Below are 21,156 nucleotides of genomic sequence, written 5' to 3'. Positions count from 1 at the left end.
AACATTCTATATTAGAATTTTTTTGTGAATGCTCTGCTCTGTTGATGGCTTTGTGTAGTCGAAAGAGACCATTCACTTTAAAGTAGGGTCCCATTGTTGGTGCTCTCATTAAATACAAGCCTGTCTCAATTGCTGCAGTATCTCCTCACTGCACCTATTTGAGCCGAGCGCCATTATTCAACAGAATCACAGGAGCTGCTTGAAAAATGTTACATTTCCACATCGTTATCAACCATTCGAGCCCTCTCTTTCTGCTACAGTCTAATGGTAGTGACACACAACCACACAAACAAGCAGCATTCTGATGAACATGCACTTGCTTTAACATCATGGATTTAGTTCCAAATCAGACACAACAGTATCACTGAGGGCATGTTTCGGTTTAAGCCAAACAAAAAAGTAAAATATAATCACTTTAGCATAAAACAGACAGCAGTCAAAAGGGGATAATGATGCCACAAAATTAACAGAAAATACAATTATTATTAATAATCTCAAATACTTGTATGACAATGTAATGTTCGCTACAATTTTCGACTATGTGGAAATGAGTGGCTTCTATAAATCAAAGTCACTTAACAGTATGGGGGGTGGGATCCCAGAGCGTATATATAAAAATAAAAAAAATGTAAAAAAAACAAGTACAAATACTATAGAACAAGCATTTTGTATAATATTTGCTTTTTGTTTGGGTGACTTCCAAATGCCAGGTCTTCAACCCCAAGCAGAACAGGTTGAACAGAACCCGAGCGTCACAGAGTCACAGGATACCGAACCCTTCCCTCTCCATGATTAATAAGTGACTCGGTTTTTCTGAGGGCTGCTGTGATAAATATTGACAGCTGACACAAGAATGGAAATGAGGATGGTGATGCTTGAGACTTGATCACTGTGTGACTGATAAGACAGTCGGCCGTCACCCTGCTCTCCGTGTGTTTGTGTGCTTGTTGTGTACGCGTCGTTGTGTGCATCTATGCAAGTGTGCGCAGTGGCTGTTCCCTGCAGGGGGGTGCGTGAGGTGTGAATAATGTCTTTGGCAGTGTGGTGTCCTCTGGATATTTGCCTTTAGTAGGTGTGCAGCAGAGACAGGGAGCATTGTTGATTTACTTTCATGTTTCAGGGACACAGTGTTGAAGCACCAGTGAGTCACTGTTTGTTTGTTGGTGTGTGCGAGTGGACAGTATTCGACATGCTGGATATGTTTTTCCCTTTTCTTTTTATTGTTGCTGCTATGTGCCACACATAATTTAGTTTGTCCCCTTTCGTGCCTGAAATATATGTACTGGTGTGTGTGTGTTTAACTACCTGCTGATGTATGCAGACATATATCTTTATATAGCCATGCTATCTGAGTCTGTGCACACTCATCATTTTCATTTCCATCACAATGTCAGTATTTGTATCAGAGTATATATGTGTGTATGTGCAAATCCCTCTTGTGAGGGCTGCTGCTGATGGCTTCGATGGCGGCTGGTACCCTGCGGCTCTCTTTATTTCCCTCTTTCTCCCTGATCCAGCGCTCAGACTCCGTTTTTTCCTGACTCTTAATCTTCCTATAACTCCCTGTCTATCTCTCCATCTTTAGCCTGCCCCTCCCTCCCTCCCTCCCTCCATCTGAGCAGACATGCACCATTTTCTCTAAATGGGGTTCAGACATTTGGAACCTATTGGACTGAGCAATGAGTAGAAATGCCTAAATATACCAATATAGCATTGGGGGGTGGGGTTGGAGAAAGCTTTCAGAGCTCAACAGAGGGAGATGTGTGTCTGTGTGTGTAGGGGCAACCGTCAGTGCAACAACCCGCATAAAAAAAAAACACCTTTAATTGGTCATTTACTTCTATTTCTTGTTGAATAAAATATAAATCGGCTCTTACCTCCGATTTGTATCGTCTGGGTCAGACAATTGACAAAAATGGCAAGGAGTAACCTGTCCATATCCAGAATGGAATATGTTCCATCATAAACACACATATGACAATGCACATGCCATAAAATATACGTCCAACTACTGTCTACATATCCCCAATGTCCAATTCTCTACGCTGGAATATCTACACAAGCTGACAAGTTGTGGAACACAAACCTTCTTTAATGACAGTGACAGAAAAACAAAAACAACGGAAAACATGAAGCAGGGAGAGCAACTGAAAGAACTGCAACAGCAGTTCTTCGGGGCTGGTATTATCTCTCAAGTCTGTAGCTTAGTAAAAGAGGCTTTAATGCAGACTGACTCCAGTGAACTACTGAGAGAGGACCACTAAAAGGTCATGTATGTGTCTTACTGTGAGCTTGTTAAAACAAAACCCCACAGGATTCCCTAAAGGGATTCTGGGCAGATTGCTTTACTTAAAGCTTCACTGGTATCCAGGAGTTAACTGAACAGAGAGATACCGAAGGGGAGGACGCCCAGCTGTGCACGATTGGTGCTAATAAACTTATCAGAGAAAAAAAAACAAGAAAGCGGCTGCTTGCTGGGTTGAGTAATGAGATGAAAAAAGCAGCAGCCATCCACTGAGCCATAATGTATGATTGTTAAAGCTAAAAGATCCAAACAATGAGACAGTTTCCAGGTTTGCCGAGACTCCAGTTAGCTTCACAAAGGGGAAAAATGTCTCCTTGTTAGTCCGGGTTTACTTTGAGGGCTAGTGGAATTCGGACTGCGCTAATTACCCATCCTGCTCTTACAGTGATAACAGCTTTACTCTAAATCCCAGCCAAAACAAACAGCTCCATCACTATCGCTGAAAGTAAGATGGTTTGTGTTTGCATTCCTAGTCAATGAGCTGATAATGCAGTACTGCTGGAGGCAAAGTCATGGGGACACACTTCAGTCCTTGGATGCTTTTGTGGACTCCTGATGGTTCTAAAATTACAAGAACTGAGTGAAAGCAGATGCATGAGTTTGCCCAAGACATGCTGAGACAAAGCCTGCAAAGCTGGCATACACAAATCTGAGGTGTTCCCTCTGTTTTCACGTTAGTATACAGCTCTACAGATTACCACTCAGCTGAGACTATATTGAGAGAATGAAAAATAAATACAGATCATACATTTGCACATACTGTCGGCATAAGTAGATTTTAAAATGTGACACTGCTGTCTGCAGTTAGGGTTATAAAATAGAATAGAATTATACTAAAAAAATCTAAAAAATGTAAAATTTAAATACTTAAAGGGGATAGAGAATCAAAATCGTCTTTTTCACGTTTTTGGTGTTAGTTCTGAGTCTCCCCGCTGTGGGGAGTACACACGAAGTGCCAGCAAGTGTCAGAACCTCTGTTTCAAGTACTCCCCTTTTTTGATTAGCCCCCAGAATATCCCCCAATCCGTTTTTGTGAAAAAGTGATGTCACTTTTTCAGCAATCGCCTCCCCCACACCCAAATCCACAGCCACCCCCTTTCAGACACGCCCCTTCAGCGAGAAACAGGAACTGGTGTGCCTTCCAAGGCTGTGAAAGTGGACTACGATCGTTATATAGTCTTCCCCCGGAAAGCAATGTTCGCGATCAATGGCTTTTATTTATTTTTAACAGCATCCCCAGTACATACAACCGCCGACTTTTCCTTTGCTCTGCGCATTTCACGGAGTACAGTTTCACAAACCTTGCACGATTCCGAGCAGCTCAGTCGATGGTCAGTTCCGACAGGGACAGACCCAGACTGCAGCGAGCTGTGCTCTCCGCTGAGAAGGTGATCGGCTGCACGTCTCCCATCTATCCATGACCTGCACGTCTCCAGGACTATGGGGCGAGCAGGTCGGATCACAGCTGACCCTTCTCTATTTGCACCACTCCCCTCGGGCAGGAGGCTTCAGTCCATTCGGACCAGAACCTCCCGTCACAAAAACAGTTTTTCCCCCTTGCAGTCGGACTTATGAACACTTCATAATCACCTCATAACCTGCCCCAGTCACTTTACCATCATTAAAATTGCACTAATGAAGCTGCACTGTTGTTGCTCTGTATATTGGATACTGTGTATTGTTTTACACACCTTGTACATTTTATATTCATATATTTTTATTCTTCATTTTTTATCATTATATCCTATGTTACATGTTTGCACCTTACGCCGCAGCAAATTCCTAGTTAGTGAACACTGTTCACTAACAATGGCAATAAAACAAATTTTATTTTCAGTCAGTTTATCGCTCTGTTTTCAGTGAGAGCAAGGGCAGCCAATCAAGCAACGGCAACCGAATAGCGCCAACACCTACCTGCATTTCATAATGAGGTTGCCAGATAAGCTCTGAAACGACGCCAATAAGGGAAAAAGACGCATTCTAAACCCAGCATAGTAACAGCTGTTTCAGTGAGCCTTTTAGGGAGGTTCTGAGCCATTACAGACCCAACCAATTTTTTTTGGGCTACATATCACATCACATCATTTAAATAAATAATAATAATAATAAAAAAAAAAAATCACAAAGAGTCATTGTATAAGGCTGTTTCTGTGGACAGGGACAACCTTCTATACTGGTCATTAATGTAGCAGGGCTGAGGAAGCCTCTGGCTGAAGACACTCTGTTTGATCAGTATGCCCAGGGTTTGTATTCTGAGGGGATTTTTTTTTTATTTCATAGCCACAAAAAAGAAATGTGAATCAGTTTCATAACCTGGTTTAAAAAGAATTAACTCGGGTGTATAGTGTTGTCAGAGGGTGGCGGCAAAGGCTACACTACTTGTGGTTGTAATTCAGTAGTGGTCCTAACCAGAAAAAAACTGAAGATAAAAACATGACACCAACTGCAGTTGACACTCACAAGAGAAAAATGAGGAGAGCTCTTCAGAAACTAATTCTGGGTGTATCAGTGATATCCTATCATATCTGGAATGACACCCGTCAGTTGCATGCATTAATTGTTTGTTGGCTCAGGCCGGAAACAGTAGGGAAGTCAAAACAAGTGAATCTTTACCAGGTCAGATGCAATTTGTCAATGTTGTTTCCATTGCCCCTAATGTGCATCAAGTCTTCTTCAAAACAGACTAAAACCACCTGAAGTGTGCATACAAACTTCTTTGCAAAGTTTTCTCAGTTTTTTATTCACTGATTTATCTTCTGAATGCAAAAGAAAGACGGTAATAGAAACCCATTGAATGTTGGGTAGAAGGTTTGCAGACCCGTTCCTTATGTCGAGCAGCTTTTGCAACATTCCTCTTTGCATAATCAACTCCAGAAGCTCCAGAGCAGCTGCCAGCGCAGAGATAGCTTTCTTTATCAGTCTGTTCAGAGTCACTGGCTCTGATGCTGCTGCCCAAACAAATGGCTGCAAAGCAGATTGCAATCTCCGCTAAAAACTTGCAGAAGCTATGCATCATCGTGCAGCGAACACTGAAGGACCAAAGGTTTCTGAAGGTGTAAAGTCTGCTTCATCCCTTGGTGTTAACTGCCTCAGTTGCTCCTCCACTACTTCTTCAGCCTCTTCTCCCAGGATAGAAGTTATAATGTCTGGCAGTGAAACTGTTTGATGCCATGTTTTGTATAAACTTAACTTTTGTTTTTGCAAAAAGACCTGTTTATTTCTAACAATGCTCACACCAAGCTCATTTTGTAATGCGATCCAGCTTAAAGATAAAACATTCGAAACATGAAATTACATTTTCTGGATAACGTTCAGTTGTGCTGGGGTAAAAGCAGGTGTATTTTAACACCAACTCTTTCCAAGGTTTAGCTTTTAGATTCATAGTTAACGATTTTGTTTGCAAAAACAGGTAAATACATAGGAAACATACAGATGTATAATTTTCCCAAAGACAATATGCAAACCTTAAATTAAACAAGTAATTCAACATTTCAAGGATGTTTCACTCCTTCTCTCAGACACCAAATGAGATGCACTAAGCTGGATTAGCTTTCGCACAGCAGATGGGATGACATGGGAAAACTAACAATGGCTCTGGTGAAACAACACACTTGAACTTTTTATAACTCAGTAAACGTAAATTGCATGTTCCTGTTGTCATGTAAATGTGTGCCTTTATCTGAAATAAACAGCAGATGCAGAGCCAGCAGCGAGGCCGTAGATGGGAATCTGACATAAACACCTGGCTGAGATACCATCCCCTACGTGAAAGAGAAAAGGTGTGTGCCAGCGGGTGTTTCGCTTGATTAGATTAGTGCTCTGTAAATAGCCGGATGGAAAGTTTCTTTTTTTTTTTTTTCAGCCTAAATATAACTGCTTCGTGACACAGGAGGAAAGGCAGGAAGACTGTGTGCCAAAATGCCCACTAGATTTGATCAAATCCGTAATTCACCCACACATCATTTACGGCAAACTATTTCTGTCACGAGCAGGAAAAAATGCTTTGAACATAGCTGAGAAGTATAAATCTTTCCACAACAGTGCAGCTGCTGTGTTATCAGTTGCTGCTATCTGTTGGAACAATGTGAGCTGCCAAAAATATGCAGATGTGTTTCACAATCAATGGCTTGCTTTGTTCTCCATCGACACCTCTTGGTATAAAAAAAAAAAAGCAAGCTAAAATGTACCAATCCTAATGATTGTTTTGTTTCCATCTATTTTTTGCTCATTTCCATAACAAAGTTTAAAAAAAAATTCCTGCTGATTATCACAATAAATCTAGAGCGCTCAGCCCATAGGAAAAACTTTAACAGGGGCTTTCCTGCATGTGAGCAAAACACATGGAAAGAACAATTAAGATGATGACATGATAGCATGAGTCCATGGTAGATGAGGACCACTAACTTGGAGCCCTATAAAAGTGGTAACAAACAGGTTACATTCGCGCACAGAAATTCACGTACACACAGAGTTTGGGTGTTGCCCAAGTCACACAAGACCATAATCAAAAGCTGCTACCTCCTCTGGCCACGTTTACGCTCTTGCCAGCTCTAATAGAGGGTGAGATGTCAAACCAGTTGCCCAGAACACTCACACACACACACACACACACACACACGCACGCACGCACGCACACACACACACAGTTATCAGAGAAACACATTCAAGTGTGTCGACACCCAGCATGGGGCTCCACGATATGATTTGAGGGGCCTAAATGGTACTGTTAACACTTGTTTAGAGCTTCACGATCTTCTAATCTTGCTGTCAAGTAGCGGTTCTACTGCAGTTTTATGGAAAAACTCGCTGCTCTGCAATAACAGACTATGGCTGTCTCTGCACATATAAAGACACTAATCCTCTTTAACTCACTGACACAGTGATTGTATTTAATAAGAAGATAAGGCACACAACCTGCTGTCTATACCTACTGCTTACTTTTTAAAGAGCTGCTGACATTTTCACTTTTAAAAACTTACCATTGTCATGAGTGTTTGTTGTTTGTCCATGGATATCTCATTTGGAGCTAGCACAACAGATAGTTTACTGTTTTGATAGTCTGAAGGAGTCACTTGAATCATAAATTAGTCCTGGTTAAATTGTATCCCTGCGCAGGTTATGACTGCTTCTAATCATGGATTCTTTTATAAATTTGACTAGACTGAATGTTCTAACAATGAGCAATAACAGCATCACAATGATGCGATTAAAAAATAAACCACAGTGTTCATTGTTAAAAAAAAAGGAAAAAATGTTAACAGACTCTGACGTGCCTCATTTATTTGCTTTTAATTGTTTCAACAATGGTGTTCTGTTGCAGATCCTCTTTAGCAACACAGATATGTGCTCGCTGTCAATATGAATCATGTACAGTGTTACCAGCTTTTGCCTTTAATACACAAGCTCTTGACCCTTTTGTGCGACAGCCCATAAAAAAGCATAAAGTGGAAGCAGATGTCCAACGAATAGAAACGCAGTTGCCAGAGTTAAACTTTCCCATTTGAAGCCTCGGTTTGGACGTTGGAAGTGTTGTGGTGGACGGAGTGGACATTTGTCTGGGAGACTACAGATCTGAAGGACACCAAATGAGAAAACTGATTTTCATTCGTTTTTGTTTAGTTTTTTTTGTTTTTCTAATTTCTTTCTCATTCAGTCTGGTTAGGTTTATGTTAGAAAACTGACCTCGTTAGTTTTAGTCGGGAAAACAACTTGGTTTGTTTAAAGAGATCATAATTTGATTAAGATACAGTCTTGAACAACCCTGCATGCTTTTTGGTTTGAACGTTTTAGAGTATAAGCATTAAGAGAATGCATTAAGTACATGTAATAAAGGTAAATGTGCAACAAACATTACGAGTGTATGTTTGTGTATATACGCCTGCTTGCCTTTATATCTCCACCTCCACATATGAGCACCAGCTGCATCACAAACCCTCCAGCTATCTCCAGGCTAAACCCAACACTGACATCAACTCCCCAGCTGGCTTTTCCTAAGCTCAAACTGTCCAGTTTTCACGAAGAGCCACTCACTGTAAAAGACACAATTTCCTCTCGTTACTGCAGGGAAAAAAAGCCCTTCGGGTGTTTTCGTGGAAGTCGGTCATGGAAAATTGGTTTTGTTGTTACAATAGATTCATACCACATTGATTTGAGTGTCCTTTACAGGCGTAACTACTTATGGATCGGATCGGTTGACCTTTCTAGTGTCACTTTTGTTGTTAAGGGAGCAAATCAATGCTTCAATCTGGCATCTTCGTGAATGTGGTTGAGACAAATGCAATTAGCCCTGTGAATCTACAACATGGGAGCTAATCAAACCATTTTATTATAAAGGGTGCTTGTGTTTCTCCAACATTCCAGGAGTACTAATCAATTCTCTGCAGTCCTGTCACATAGACAGTTGAGGATGGTAGAAATCGAGTTGAAAACATGGAGTATCTCAGAGGGAAGTCGGTGGACAGTCTTGAAGAGTGGAAACAAATGAACTCAGGTGTCCTCCTGTGACCTGATCCGATTTTCCATTACTGTCTCCTTTAATCACAGCAAGTTACTGGAAGTGATGAAAGGAAGGTTGAGGGGTGACGAGGAGATGAAGGGATTTGGGAAGAAAGGGTTGGAGTCATGGCACAATGTATATGTGTGTGAAATGCAATGAATCTTCAGAGGGAGCCTCAGGGTGTTTCCCATTTGAACTTATTCTAAACTAAATCCCACTGACTCTCCGAAAATGGTAAAAAGCATTTAAACACACACGTGTATACATGTGTATTTTTATAATTACAGTGCAGTTACTGAGGCTGTGTCTGATTGATTTAATAATCCAGTGCAATCATTCTTAAATGAGACAATTAATTTATTTTGAGCAAACATTGAATATTTTGCTTATAGTCAGGGTTGTATTAGATGCTGAATTAGATTACCTAATCAAATTATACTCTGCAATACTTAGTAGTGACCTTAGCCAAAATGCCCATATCATCATATCCGTTCAGAATTAAAGAATAAATTGGATCTAAATGAACCTATTCAGAAGAAAACAACAAACTGATTTGAATTTGCATCTCCTCACAGGTGTTCACAAAGTGAATCTAATATTGCATCAATAATATTTATTATCATTCTCTTGCCTTTGACTGTAACTTTGCATAATTTGCTTGTTTTTTAAAAAAAAAAAAGTTTACCACTTATAATGTTTTCTTGTACAGTAAATAACAACATATTAAATGTAATGCTGGTCATTTATAAGACCCGTTACTGTCATTTGCATAGGCTTATAACTCTTGGTCGATTATTGAACAAGATACAGCATTTTTCTTGTGTATAAAGCATATAGGCTACTACCATTTCATTATATATGATTATTATACATCATTATTTGAGAACAATTAAAGGGGAACTCCGGGGCATTTGAAGCGCGTTTCCATTGCTAGAGGTTGTCAAATACTGATAGTATGACACAGACAGGTGCAAATCTGCGCTCCCTGTGTGGAGATCGCGCTGTTCGGACAGCGTGTCATGCGAGGCTAATACGTGGTGGCTAAGGGGCAAGAGCTAAACCTTCCACGTAAAACAACAACTTGCACACTGCAGAAACGTCACACCACTTTATAAACCATCCGACAATAAAGTCACAAGCCTTACCATCAAAACCATATGCATGGTTCTCACATTACTGGCATGGGGACGTTACAAAACAACTTTATAACAGCATGTAACTCACCGGCTGGTTGTAGGCTCGCGCATGTGAAAGCCCAAAAGAGTCAATGGATGATAATCCCATATACAAAACAATTATCTTCTCTAGAAAAACTGTGTTCAAGTATTTAAAACATTAAAACAATATTACTGAGCATGTATTGTTGTATTGTCGGATGGTTTATAAAGTGGTGTGACGTTTCTGCAGTGTGCAAGTTGTTGTTTTACGTGGAAGGGTTAGCGCTTGCCCCTTAGCCACCACGTATTAGCCTCGCATGACAGGCTGAGCGAACAGCGCTATCTCCACACAGGGAGCGCAGATTTGCACCTCTCTGTGTCCTACTATCAGTATTTGACAACCTCTAGCAATGGAAATGCGCTTCAAATGCCCCGGAGTTCCCCTTTAAGTTATCCATTGCTATGATGCAACGGAGAGTGAATCACAATCACAGCAGAGAACACTGGTGCTTATTGATTTAAGATCTGAAAATAAATGCTCTAAAAATCTATTTTTTGCACGATTCATAAGATAAAACTAAACTGATACTGTTTGCATTATTATATCTTCTAACATAAGAAAAAAAAAACTGTCAGCTGGTCTTCCAGTCTCTTCTCATTCTAGCCTTTAATTGCTTCTATTATTCCTGTGTGGCCCTAATTATGTAAAGGTATTAGACATGCCGTCTACAATGTAGAATACTCACTGTCAGCACCCCCTCTGTGTCTCCAAGCACATGTCCTCTTTCATAGCCTGCGACACATCTCAACATAGCATTTATGTGCCCGTGCTCCTCCACCTCTGCAGAGTTTGCATGCAAGAAATGCAGCATGTTTCATTTCCTATCAAACTGAACTCTCAACTTTCTTTCATGTCTGGGATATGAGTCCGGGGGGCTTTGAACTCATTCCAAAATATAACATGATGAAATGAGACAGTTTTCACTGATGGAAGGATGGTCTGAGAGTTATGTCAGACCTAAAGAGACTCAGCTCATCTCCTTAGTAACTAATGCAAGCTTCACTTGCCACTGCTTCTCACTAATTTCTAATTTGTGCACTCATTTAGGCTCGTACCGCCTCTCATTTCCTCCAAACAATGAAGCCACCAACATGTTCACATACTGGCTAATTTGTGAGCATGGCAGGATGCAGTGTTGTGCGTGAACGAGTTCAAAAGAACGCGTTCATTGAACACGCTCATTTTTTCGTGAACGTTGAACTGAACGCAACCCGTTTTTTTAATAAAGAACTTGAACGTGAATTAGTTCACATTATGTGTCATGAACGGCAGACATCACTGTAAATGAACGTTGGAATTTGTTTTCCATTGAAAACTGAGTGACATCTGTTTTCTCTTTTGAAACGCAACAAGAGAAAGTTCCTCCCTCCTGTATTCTCGCTGGTGCTGCTTAAATCATGTATCACTAGACAGAAATGGTTTTGATATTGTGTGCGCAATGCATTGCGGGCAGAATGAGAATAGTTGAATAACATACTGGCTTCCGCACGACTTTACCCGTGATGAATTGCAGCAGAGCGGGGTAGGCATAACAACGCCACGTAGCAGGCAACGACGAGAGAGAGAGAGAGAGAGAGAGAGAGAGAGAGAGAGAGAGAGAGAGAGAGAGAGAGAGAGAGAGAGAGAGAGAGAGATGCAATTAAAAAAAAAAAAAAGGCTAGTGGAAGTGATGGCACGGAGACAGACACCGATTCTCCTTATGAACATTTAAAACAATTTTACACTCTTGCAAACCAAGACCCCGACGGCATTTCATATTATATATTCTTTTATTTATTAAATGCTGGTAGATTTCATTGCACTAAGTATAGAACTGGTCTACCTTGTCTGTACTGCTGCAAGTTTCATCACCTGGTAAGAAACCCACAATTGCAGTGTCATGAGCAAATGTCTACAATGAACAGTTTCAAAGAACATATAGTGATTTCTAGCTCGTAGTGTGAAAAAAAGTATTTATTTGAATATCTCACGAAAAAAGTAAAATGAACTGAATTTTGAACTAGTTCAGAATTAAAATTGTGAACTTTGAACGTGAACTGTTCACTTTGAGCATGTATGAACTGAACTTGAACTAGTTCAGAAAAGCTGTGAACTGGCACAACACTGGCAGGATGATTCAAACCCCGTGCATCTGGCTTCCATGACATTGTGTTTGTGCCCCTGAGAACAGCTTCACCCGGCTATCCCAGTTTTTACCTTTTGTCATAGGACAGAGAGAAGAGGATGTGAGAGGATGAAAAAGTTACCTTGTACTGTGAGCTCTGCCTGCGCTTCAATGGTGGAGTTGGAATTATCAGCCACGCAGGTGTAGATGCCGGCATCCTCCTCCGTGAGATTGGAAATCTGGAGACTGCCGCCTGCCACCACTTCCACACGACCCTCACTGAAAACATAAAGAAAGGAGGGAAGAAAATTAGACTCGACCCGCGCTTTTCTTGCTTTAAATTCAGCGACCTTTATTTGTATGGTTGCAGCATTAATGCTGTCAGCAGCCAGTGCAGGAGCTCTCAGGCTGCTCCTCATATAGCATCGTCGGGATAGAGTTGAACTCAAGCTGCAATGTCATTTTTCATAACCTTTGTAAATATGTAAAAAGTCATGACAGGCCCACTTACTTGAAAGGCATTCCCCTTTCACTCGTGTCGTTCTGAGGTAATGGGTGCATTCTCTGGAGCTTCATGCTCCCCTACTGACCTGAGTTTGACTCCACATTTTGTCCTCATTTCTTTGCTCTGTCACCTCACACCTACTCTCTGAATGAATAAAATATGCTAAAAGCAGACCCAACTGCCCTGACCAAAAAAAAAAAAAAAAACAGCTGAAATTAAAATGTAGAAGAGTCTGGATTTGAATGTGTAGTCATATAATGTAACAAGTGTCGGGTAGGAATAAAAACGTAACATTTCGTAATCTTTGTTGCCTTGTAATCCGGTGCTTTTGAAAAATGAATGTGCCAGGACAGATGTCTTCATGTTTTATTTTGTAGCTATCCCTTAAGACTGTACAGCGCTGTGTGAGTCTGTGTAGTTTATACACCGACAATGCTGCTATTGTTTCATGGCTTAAACAAATGTTTTCATTTTCTTTCATCAGCTGTTAAGCAACTGGGGGACATGCATCTGTATAGTAGCACAAACATGAATCATAGGCAAAGCACTCCAGTCCATATTAAAAGCTAGAACGTCATAATGTTGTCGCAGATGCTTGCAGCACTAAGCATATTGAATGTTTTCCTTTTCTCAAAGGGTTTAAAATGCTCTTCACTCGGATGCTGTGCTACATTTGAAATCAAATATGCTGTCTTTCAATTACTATTAAAATATTTAGTTTAAATCTATTAAAACACATATGTACTTAATGCAACACTGAGAAGTTGGAGGCAGAACTCACAGACTAGAAACAGAATAATTATTAATTTGTGCACAGTGTTAAATATCTGTTCTTCGAGACTGTTTATGCTTAATCCTAAAATATCACCACACGTATATTTGTATAACCTCCCTCTGAACCTGTGGCCCTCAATTCTAAACAGTTTTAATTTTCCCAACAGGCCCAAAGGGATGCAGTCCGTGGCCAAGTTTTGGCTTGATTCAGCAAGCACTGAAGCACTGCGAAGGCTGAGAGGAAAGAAAACGGCGATCAATAGCTTAGAGAGAGAACTCTGCCTTCAGAAAGGGAGAAGCAGAGGGAGTGAGAACAGTGGCCTCAGCAGGGCAGCTGAAAATAAAATCCCAAAGAGAGCCACAGAGAGCAAGACACTGCACTGAGTGGGGATAGATGCAGAGGTAAAGAGTGCACTGAGGAAGACAAGTCAATCCTGTGGGGGAATTTAGTTCGAAACAATCTGCTGACTAGGCTGGATAGGTTTCCACATGGGCTCCGTCTCTCTTCATGACAAGTCCTAGTTTGGTAGCATTGGATTGCGAGACCATCTGCCTGTCTGCCTGTGCTGGAATGGAGCATTCGAGTGGCACTCGACCTGCTGTTACCAAAATGACATCACTGTTTCAGTTGCACTGTGGGGGAAAGCTAGATTCTAACACTGGCCACAGTCATTTGATAGTTTCAGCAGTTTCAGTTTCATACAATTAAATACAGTAACAGACGCACTGGGGTTTTGCAGGGTTTTACACTTCATTTGAGGAGTTGTGCTGCAGTTCTGTACCTATCACAAATGTAAATTATGATAAAGCCGATGATAAAGCTGAAAAGGCATTTACATAAAAGAAATTCTAGAGAAGCCACCTCACATATGAATTTACTGCAACCAACCATTCACAACAAATCTGAAATACTCAAGGCAAGGAGCAGGTTTATGAAGTCGGATCAAGAGAGCCATGTCAACCTATTTAGGCTGACAAGAAACACGAATCAGTCCAAGATCCCAAAAGTCTGAAAACAACAAACAGAACGGCAGGCACATTGTGACAGCAATACGCAGTGCAATAAAGGAAACACTCAAAAAAAAGAGTGCACTCTGCAGAAAACCTGATCGAAAACACCCTGAGTCTTTAAGCTGGGAAACGCGGGATGGCATCAAGCAAACAGCTGCCTTCGCTGTTGTTCCAGAGTGTAGAAAGTACCAGAATCGCTGCATACATATTTATAAAAACTTTTTTTTTTTTTTTTTTTTTTTTTTTAAAAGCTGTATTATTTCCCACGTTAGAGAGTATGGCTCACTTTGTTGTGATGCTCTACATGCAGAGTTCCTACTGAATAGAAAAATCTTATGAAAGATTTGGGAGCTTGTTGTGCCAGACATTCCTGCAGTTTGGCTCACCAGGACAACTATTTAGACTCTTGGCCTTCTCTGCTGTATGCTCCTTAAAAGGCTTGGACTGCTCCCTTTTGTATTTGAAAGAAAAACATACACATGTTAAACAGTCTGCTGATTTCTCATTCTGTGTACCACAAGTACCTCAACTCTAACTGAAAGGGCTAAAGTGCTCACTTGGACATGGAATACTGTTATATTACCATGAGGGAGGGATACAAAGCACACTAGCATTAGCTGGGTGAGCAGAAGACCTTCTGCACTGTTGCGAGGAAGCTCCGTCTCCACTTGTGGTTATTTGAATAAACAACAACAAGGTTTCTGGTCAGGACTTTGACAGATTTCCTGTTCATTAGCTGAGGGTTCTTAGGAGGTGTGGTTGGAAATTAGGCTCCAATTTAAAACTGCAAAAGCTGCGTTCACTTCAACAGAGGTGTTAAATTAGCACCCCATACCCACCGTCACTGTTTCTCTCGTTTCAAAAGAGCAAAAGCGCACACGCAGCACAAAGACCATAAGGTAAAAGCACAGCTTGGCCTGAAAAAAAGAACTCTCACACTTACACATTTACCGACTCATTTCGGTAAGCTCATGCAAAGTCACACCCTTCGTTTCTGTTTGCAGCTGCGTTCATCTTTAGCAAAGATCTTGTATTAACATGATAGGAGTGTTGGGTAAAGTCTTCTCCAGCACATGCCAAAGATTCTCGGTAGGGTTAAAGTCTGGTGGCCAATTCATGTAAGAAAATGATATCTCATGCACCCTGAACCACTCTTTCACAATTTGAGCCCAATTAATTCTGATGTTGTCTTCTTGGAATATGCCCAAGCCATCACGGAAGAAAAAAATAAATGAATTGATGGAAAATCATAGTCATTTAAGTATATATGGGCAGTAAATTGACCTAATTTCTTTTTTTAGCACATAACATTGCTGAATGTGGACCTGAGCAACTGAAGCAACCCCAGATCATAATGCTGCCTCCACAGGTTTGTACAGTAGGAACAAGGCGGCAGCTCTTCTTACCCCGATGCTCCCATCACTCTCCAACTGAGTAAATCCGGACCCCTCAGACCACATGACCTTTTTCCACCGCTACAAAATCTAATCATCACGCATCCTACCAAACTGAGGGTTTTGGGGTTTTTTTTACAGATAAGCAGTCTTTTTTTAACGCTACACAGCTATTTAGTCCAAATACCTTGAGGTTTCTCAGCATTGTGTGTAGAAATGCTCCTAATTTCACTATCAAACACTCCTGTTGATTTTTTTTTTATTTCTTTATTTAACCAAACCTTTAAGAGATCGCTAATCGTGAACGTTAGAGATTTTCTTCCACGAAGGATTTTGTTTAACCCCCATCCTTCCAAGTGTTAATAATACGTTGGACAGTTTCCAACCTATTTTTAGTGGTTTCAGCAATCTCCTTAGTTGTTTTGTTCACTTGATGCTGACCAATACAATTTGACCCTTCTGAAATGTATTTTTCACAACTTCAGGATGTGTCTTTAAACACGTTTGTTTAAGAAATGGGAAAAACTCATTGCATTAAAGGATAGTTTGCCTCTTTTGAAATGAAGCTGTATGACATCCCATATTAGCAATATCATTTATGAACATTGACTTACCCCCCGCTGCGTCCTGTGAGCTGAGTTCCAGCCTCGTTTTGGCGTTGATGAAGGTAGTCCGGCTAGTTGGCTGGGGCTAGAAAAAATAAAGCGTCTTATTTCTCAAAACAATATGCGTTCAAAAGAGTAATACATTTGCATCACAAAATCGTTCTTCCAGAAAAAGTCAGACCTCACAATCGCTTGGCGCTATTTTTGCCTCCCTTCATATCAATGCGTTTAGCCACCTAGCGATAGCTGCACCTGTTACGGTGTTTACTGCTCGGAAGCAGGAGACTGCTCGGTCTGCACTTCGGTCTGCACAGTTTACACAGCCCGTAGTGATACGAAGGTAGAGAGAAATAGCGCCAAGCGATTGTGAGGTCTGACTTTTTCTGGATGAATGATTTTGTGATGTAAATGTATTACTCTTTTGAACGCATATTGTTTTGAGAAGCAAAACGCTTTATTTTTGTGGCCCCAGCCAACTAGCCGGACTACCTTCGTCAACGCCAAAACGAGGCTGGAACTCGGCTCACAGGACACAGCGGGGGTTAAGTCAAAGCTAATAAATGATATTGCTAATATGGGATGTCATACAGCTTCATGTCAAAAGAGGCGAACTATCCCTTTAAGTTTACAATGAGAGCCTCTCATCAATTTACTGAGTTAAATTCAAGTGGCAGACCAGTTGCAGTAATGTTGTTAATTGCCTTACAGTCAGGTAAAACCTTCCACATTGTTCTTGTCATGATGTACATTGTTCTATAATTGCATTATATTCAGCTAAGATTTATGAAATACTGGAGCAATCAGCGCTCTGACAGTGGACGTGAAGGGGTGACTATGTGAGGCACACTCTGGAAAACAGGTGGACTCTCAACTGTCACAAACTTAAAGTGGATATGTTATGAATAGATAGAGGAAATCTCTAAACTTCTACTTTGATAACTTCTAGCTATCATTTTTGCCTATTTACATAAAATCTCATTTTGCTTCCCTCCCTCATTTCCTCTTTCTCCCTCCCTCTATGGGTGTCATTACGCTGCAATTGAAAGTTTTGTGGTTCAAAGTGAATGCAAAGTGAACCAAAAAAATAACCAGTTCCATGGATTTGAAACATGCTCAAGGTTTAAAAAAAAAAAAAAAAGCTGTGGGATCTCATTTTACAGAGAAAGAACTGAAATAAATTTTCCTTTTTAAAGCTGGCTCGAATAAGAGGTTTGGTATATGAAATGTGAGGATTGAATAAGGAGAAACAAAATGGACATAGGAAGTCAGAGCAGCTGTGGAAATAAATGAATGAATAAACAAAAAGAAATGTATATAAGATTAATGAAAAACAACCTGGTGCCAACAGCTTAGACGGTGTGCTTCTAAGTAACTCAGCATGAAAACATTTCTGTTTTCCTCTGGCTCGTAATACGTAGCTGCAGGGCCTCTTGAGACAAAAAAACCTCCTGCATACCTGACTTTATTTGCTTTTTCCCCTTCCAAGGTTCCCCAAGAATAAAATGATTACTGCGTAGTACAATGGAGCCCCGCAGTCACAACTTGTATAATATCTTGTAAGATGGGCCTGTTGCATTCTGCGGGTCCTCGAAGCCACATGAATGCCCCACGTTGTGTCACATCTACAAAGCTATAATCCGCCCCAGCTATAAAGCCTTTAAATAGGACGCACTCAGACATAATGTCTGGTGAAGAGGCACAGTGAAGTGCTGCAGGTGAGCCGTTTTATGCCGTGAGAGACAATGCACAGACAATCTGCGTATAAAGGCTCACACTATCAGTTCTTCTTTCTCTAAAGCTGCCACACAGTTTTAGAAGTAAATTACAGTCTATAACTCTAGATTCGGAAAAGAATAGATGTTGCGACAGAAAACACGCTTCGAGGAAAGCCAGTGAGACGAACAGACATCCCACAAAGAAACATCCAATGCTGCACTGCCAGACAGCCCATGTTGCTTGTCTTGTTTTTCTCTGCAGTACATGCCAACAGAACCACTCCTTTACCCTCCGCTGCGAGAATCTACAAGTCTACCAATGTCGAAGGAATTCCTGAGCAGATTTCAAACAATATGGGCTCCCTGTGTATCTGAAGAATTTCATTTACTGGATATTGTCTCTCTCTCTCTCTCTCTCTCTCTCGCTCTCTCTCTCTCTCTCTCTCTCTCTCCTCTCACTCTCTCTCTCTCTCTTCTCCTCTCCTCTCTCTCTCTCTCTCTCTCTCTCTCCTCTCTCTCTCTCTCTCTCTCTCTCTTCTCTCTCTCTCCTCTCTCTCTCTCTCTCTCTCTCTCTCTCTCTCTCTCTCTCTCTCTCTCTTCTCTCTCTCTCTCTCTCTCTCTCTCTCTCTCTCTCTCTCTCTCTCTCTCTCTCTCTCTCTCTCTCTCTCTCTCTCTCTCTCTCTCTCTCTCTCTCTCTCTCTCTCTCTCTCTCTCTCTCTCTCTCTCTCTCTCTCTCTCTCTCTCTCTCTCTCTCTCTCTCTCTCTCTCTCTCTCTCTCTCTCTCTCTCTCTCTCTCTCTCTCTCTATAGAGCCTTTTCCAGACATGAGATATACAACATTAATGGCTTAATCAATCTGTGAAAGCAACAGAGTTGTAATTAGAATTAGGCCACTGCTTCATGAAAACATGCCGGTGAAGTGACGGAAAGTGCTGCAGTGCGTGCTGATATTTGCCATTCACACGAGACCGGACAGTAAATCATGGAAGGTTTATGACTACAATTCTCATAGAATCACAGTTCTAGTTTGAGTTCAGTTTGAGTTTTCTCAAAGAAGCATGTCATATTGCCAGGACAAATTCACATCGAGAAGCACAAACTATGTTCTTGTTGAGTTAAAATCTTCTAAGACCGTGTCATTTTGCTATTAAAATCTTTGCAAACTCACAATATGGAAATTTGTGTTAAACAAAACAGCGGAGTGGAGAAATGAAAATATCGACACAAAATCAGACTGAGAGCCAATTTGGATGCACCTCAAACGCTTTTAAACTATTTTCCCTTGTTAATTTGGCTCAGATAATGTGAAGGGAAGAATAAACATGGCGCTGTAGCCAATCATCACAGGTAAAAGCATGGAGAGAAATTTCAACAGTGTTGTCATTGATCGACTCCTGCTGTGCATCTCTCTCAGTTTATGACTACTGCAACTCACACCCGTGCCACGTTGAAAGTGATACGTTTCTAGGTCTAACCATGTCCGTCTGTTGTCTCTAAAGTTATGGAAAATCACCAGTGATGTCATTCAGACTCGACACAGTCACCAAACTGCACAGCTGCACACGTCATGTCTAATGTGGGTTTTAGGAAACCAAAAAAGCTCACTTAACTGTTCATCTATTTTCTTCTGACTGATTGACAGAAGCATCGAATCGAGGCCGCTGCTTTTTTTAATCTACACTTTATTTGGAACACACAGAAAACCGGATCCAGTCCAATACAAACTAACTGTTGTTCACGTATCGACGATATGTTCAGCATTTCTGACGTTCTGCCTCCACAATCACAACCATAGCAGCACTTAGACAGAGCAGCTTTATCAAAAGCCAGTCCACTGTTTAGTTACTTTAAAGAATACCAAAAGTAATTCACAGCCTACTTCAACGAGCGCTTCCTTTACTCATGCGCTACACTGATTTTGATGATTTTGACACATTTGGTTTGTCTTGCAAACAGATGGACCCATAAAACAATTAGTTTAGACAAACGAAATATATATTATATTCATATATATACACACATATGAAACACGTTTAATTCAAAACGGGGTAATAAATACATAAAGAAAACATTATAAGCCTCATAATTAAAAGGTTTGTGCCATCTGGAATTAATTACATTTTACAGGGACTTTGTTTCCTTTCTCACATTCTGACATAAGAAAATAAACAAATCTCCAATTTTTCTTCTCAACACAAGCAAGCAGAAACAATTATGTACTGTACTTTATTTATAGTTATTATTGTATTTGTAAGCTGAATCTGTTCTTTCCAAGGACACCTGGAATACCACTTGGACTAACGACTATGAGGAGAAAAAAGTGGAAGAAATAAGTGAAAATCCTTCTCCATCCTTTGCCAAACACAGTATCACATCTCTCAGTTTTGACAAAAGTGATGCAGATCCATAAAGAAATTCTTCCTTTGTCTATGTCCCACCTCTCCGACTCTCAGTTTTTGTAATCTTGGCAATAGATAAACAGAAAACAAAACAAACAAACAGTATTGATCACATGTATCAGTTCTCACCTTGGCAGAGGAAAACCATTAATAAGTTGCATCTGTTTTAAGCCTCAGGCTCAGATTCACTACAAACATTTGTATTGCAATGGCCATTTTCTGTACTGTTAGAAAGAAAGAAGCAAATCAAAGAAAAGCTTTTATTGTGTGGGAGTTCACAATGCAGCAGCGCTTAAAAGGCAGAGAGAACAGTGTCACGTGAGGATTGCATTTAAAACAGCAGAAAATTATGGATGATTGCATCTGAAGGAGTACAAGCTTAAGATGGAAATTTACAAGGAAGTGGTCCTTGCTCAGGTATGCGGTCTTTTAAATCTTCAGTGTGCCTTTTCAAATGTTTATTTAAGTGCTAGTGGTTTGAATTCCACATCATTAAAAGCAAGGCACTGCAAAACCGCTGTTGTACTCTGGCAATTTCATGACAACGCGGTGAAAGATATTCAATATTTTACTTTTTATATTCACACAGTTTTACTATACGGGTGTAAAAAGCAAAGGTAGACACTGATGA

General features: G+C 40.6%; 1 protein-coding gene across 13 annotated transcripts in view; it reads right to left on the bottom strand.

The window, feature by feature from the left end:
• The window catches only part of neo1a (neogenin 1a), a 169,201-nt gene that overhangs the window by 55,600 nt on the left and 92,445 nt on the right, over window positions 1–21,156 (bottom strand). For all 13 annotated transcript variants that reach the window (XM_075465941.1, XM_075465986.1, XM_075466020.1 and 10 more), the window contains exon 5: window positions 12,266–12,402. In XM_075465941.1, the coding sequence (XP_075322056.1) occupies window positions 12,266–12,402 (137 nt within the window). The remainder of the gene's footprint in view (window positions 1–12,265; window positions 12,403–21,156) is intronic.

Source organism: Odontesthes bonariensis, chromosome 1 (assembly GCF_027942865.1).
Source record: "Odontesthes bonariensis isolate fOdoBon6 chromosome 1, fOdoBon6.hap1, whole genome shotgun sequence".
NCBI lineage: Eukaryota > Metazoa > Chordata > Actinopteri > Atheriniformes > Atherinopsidae > Odontesthes > Odontesthes bonariensis.
The sequence above is the reverse complement of the archived record's forward strand: the minus strand, read 5'-3'. Positions and strand labels throughout refer to the sequence as shown.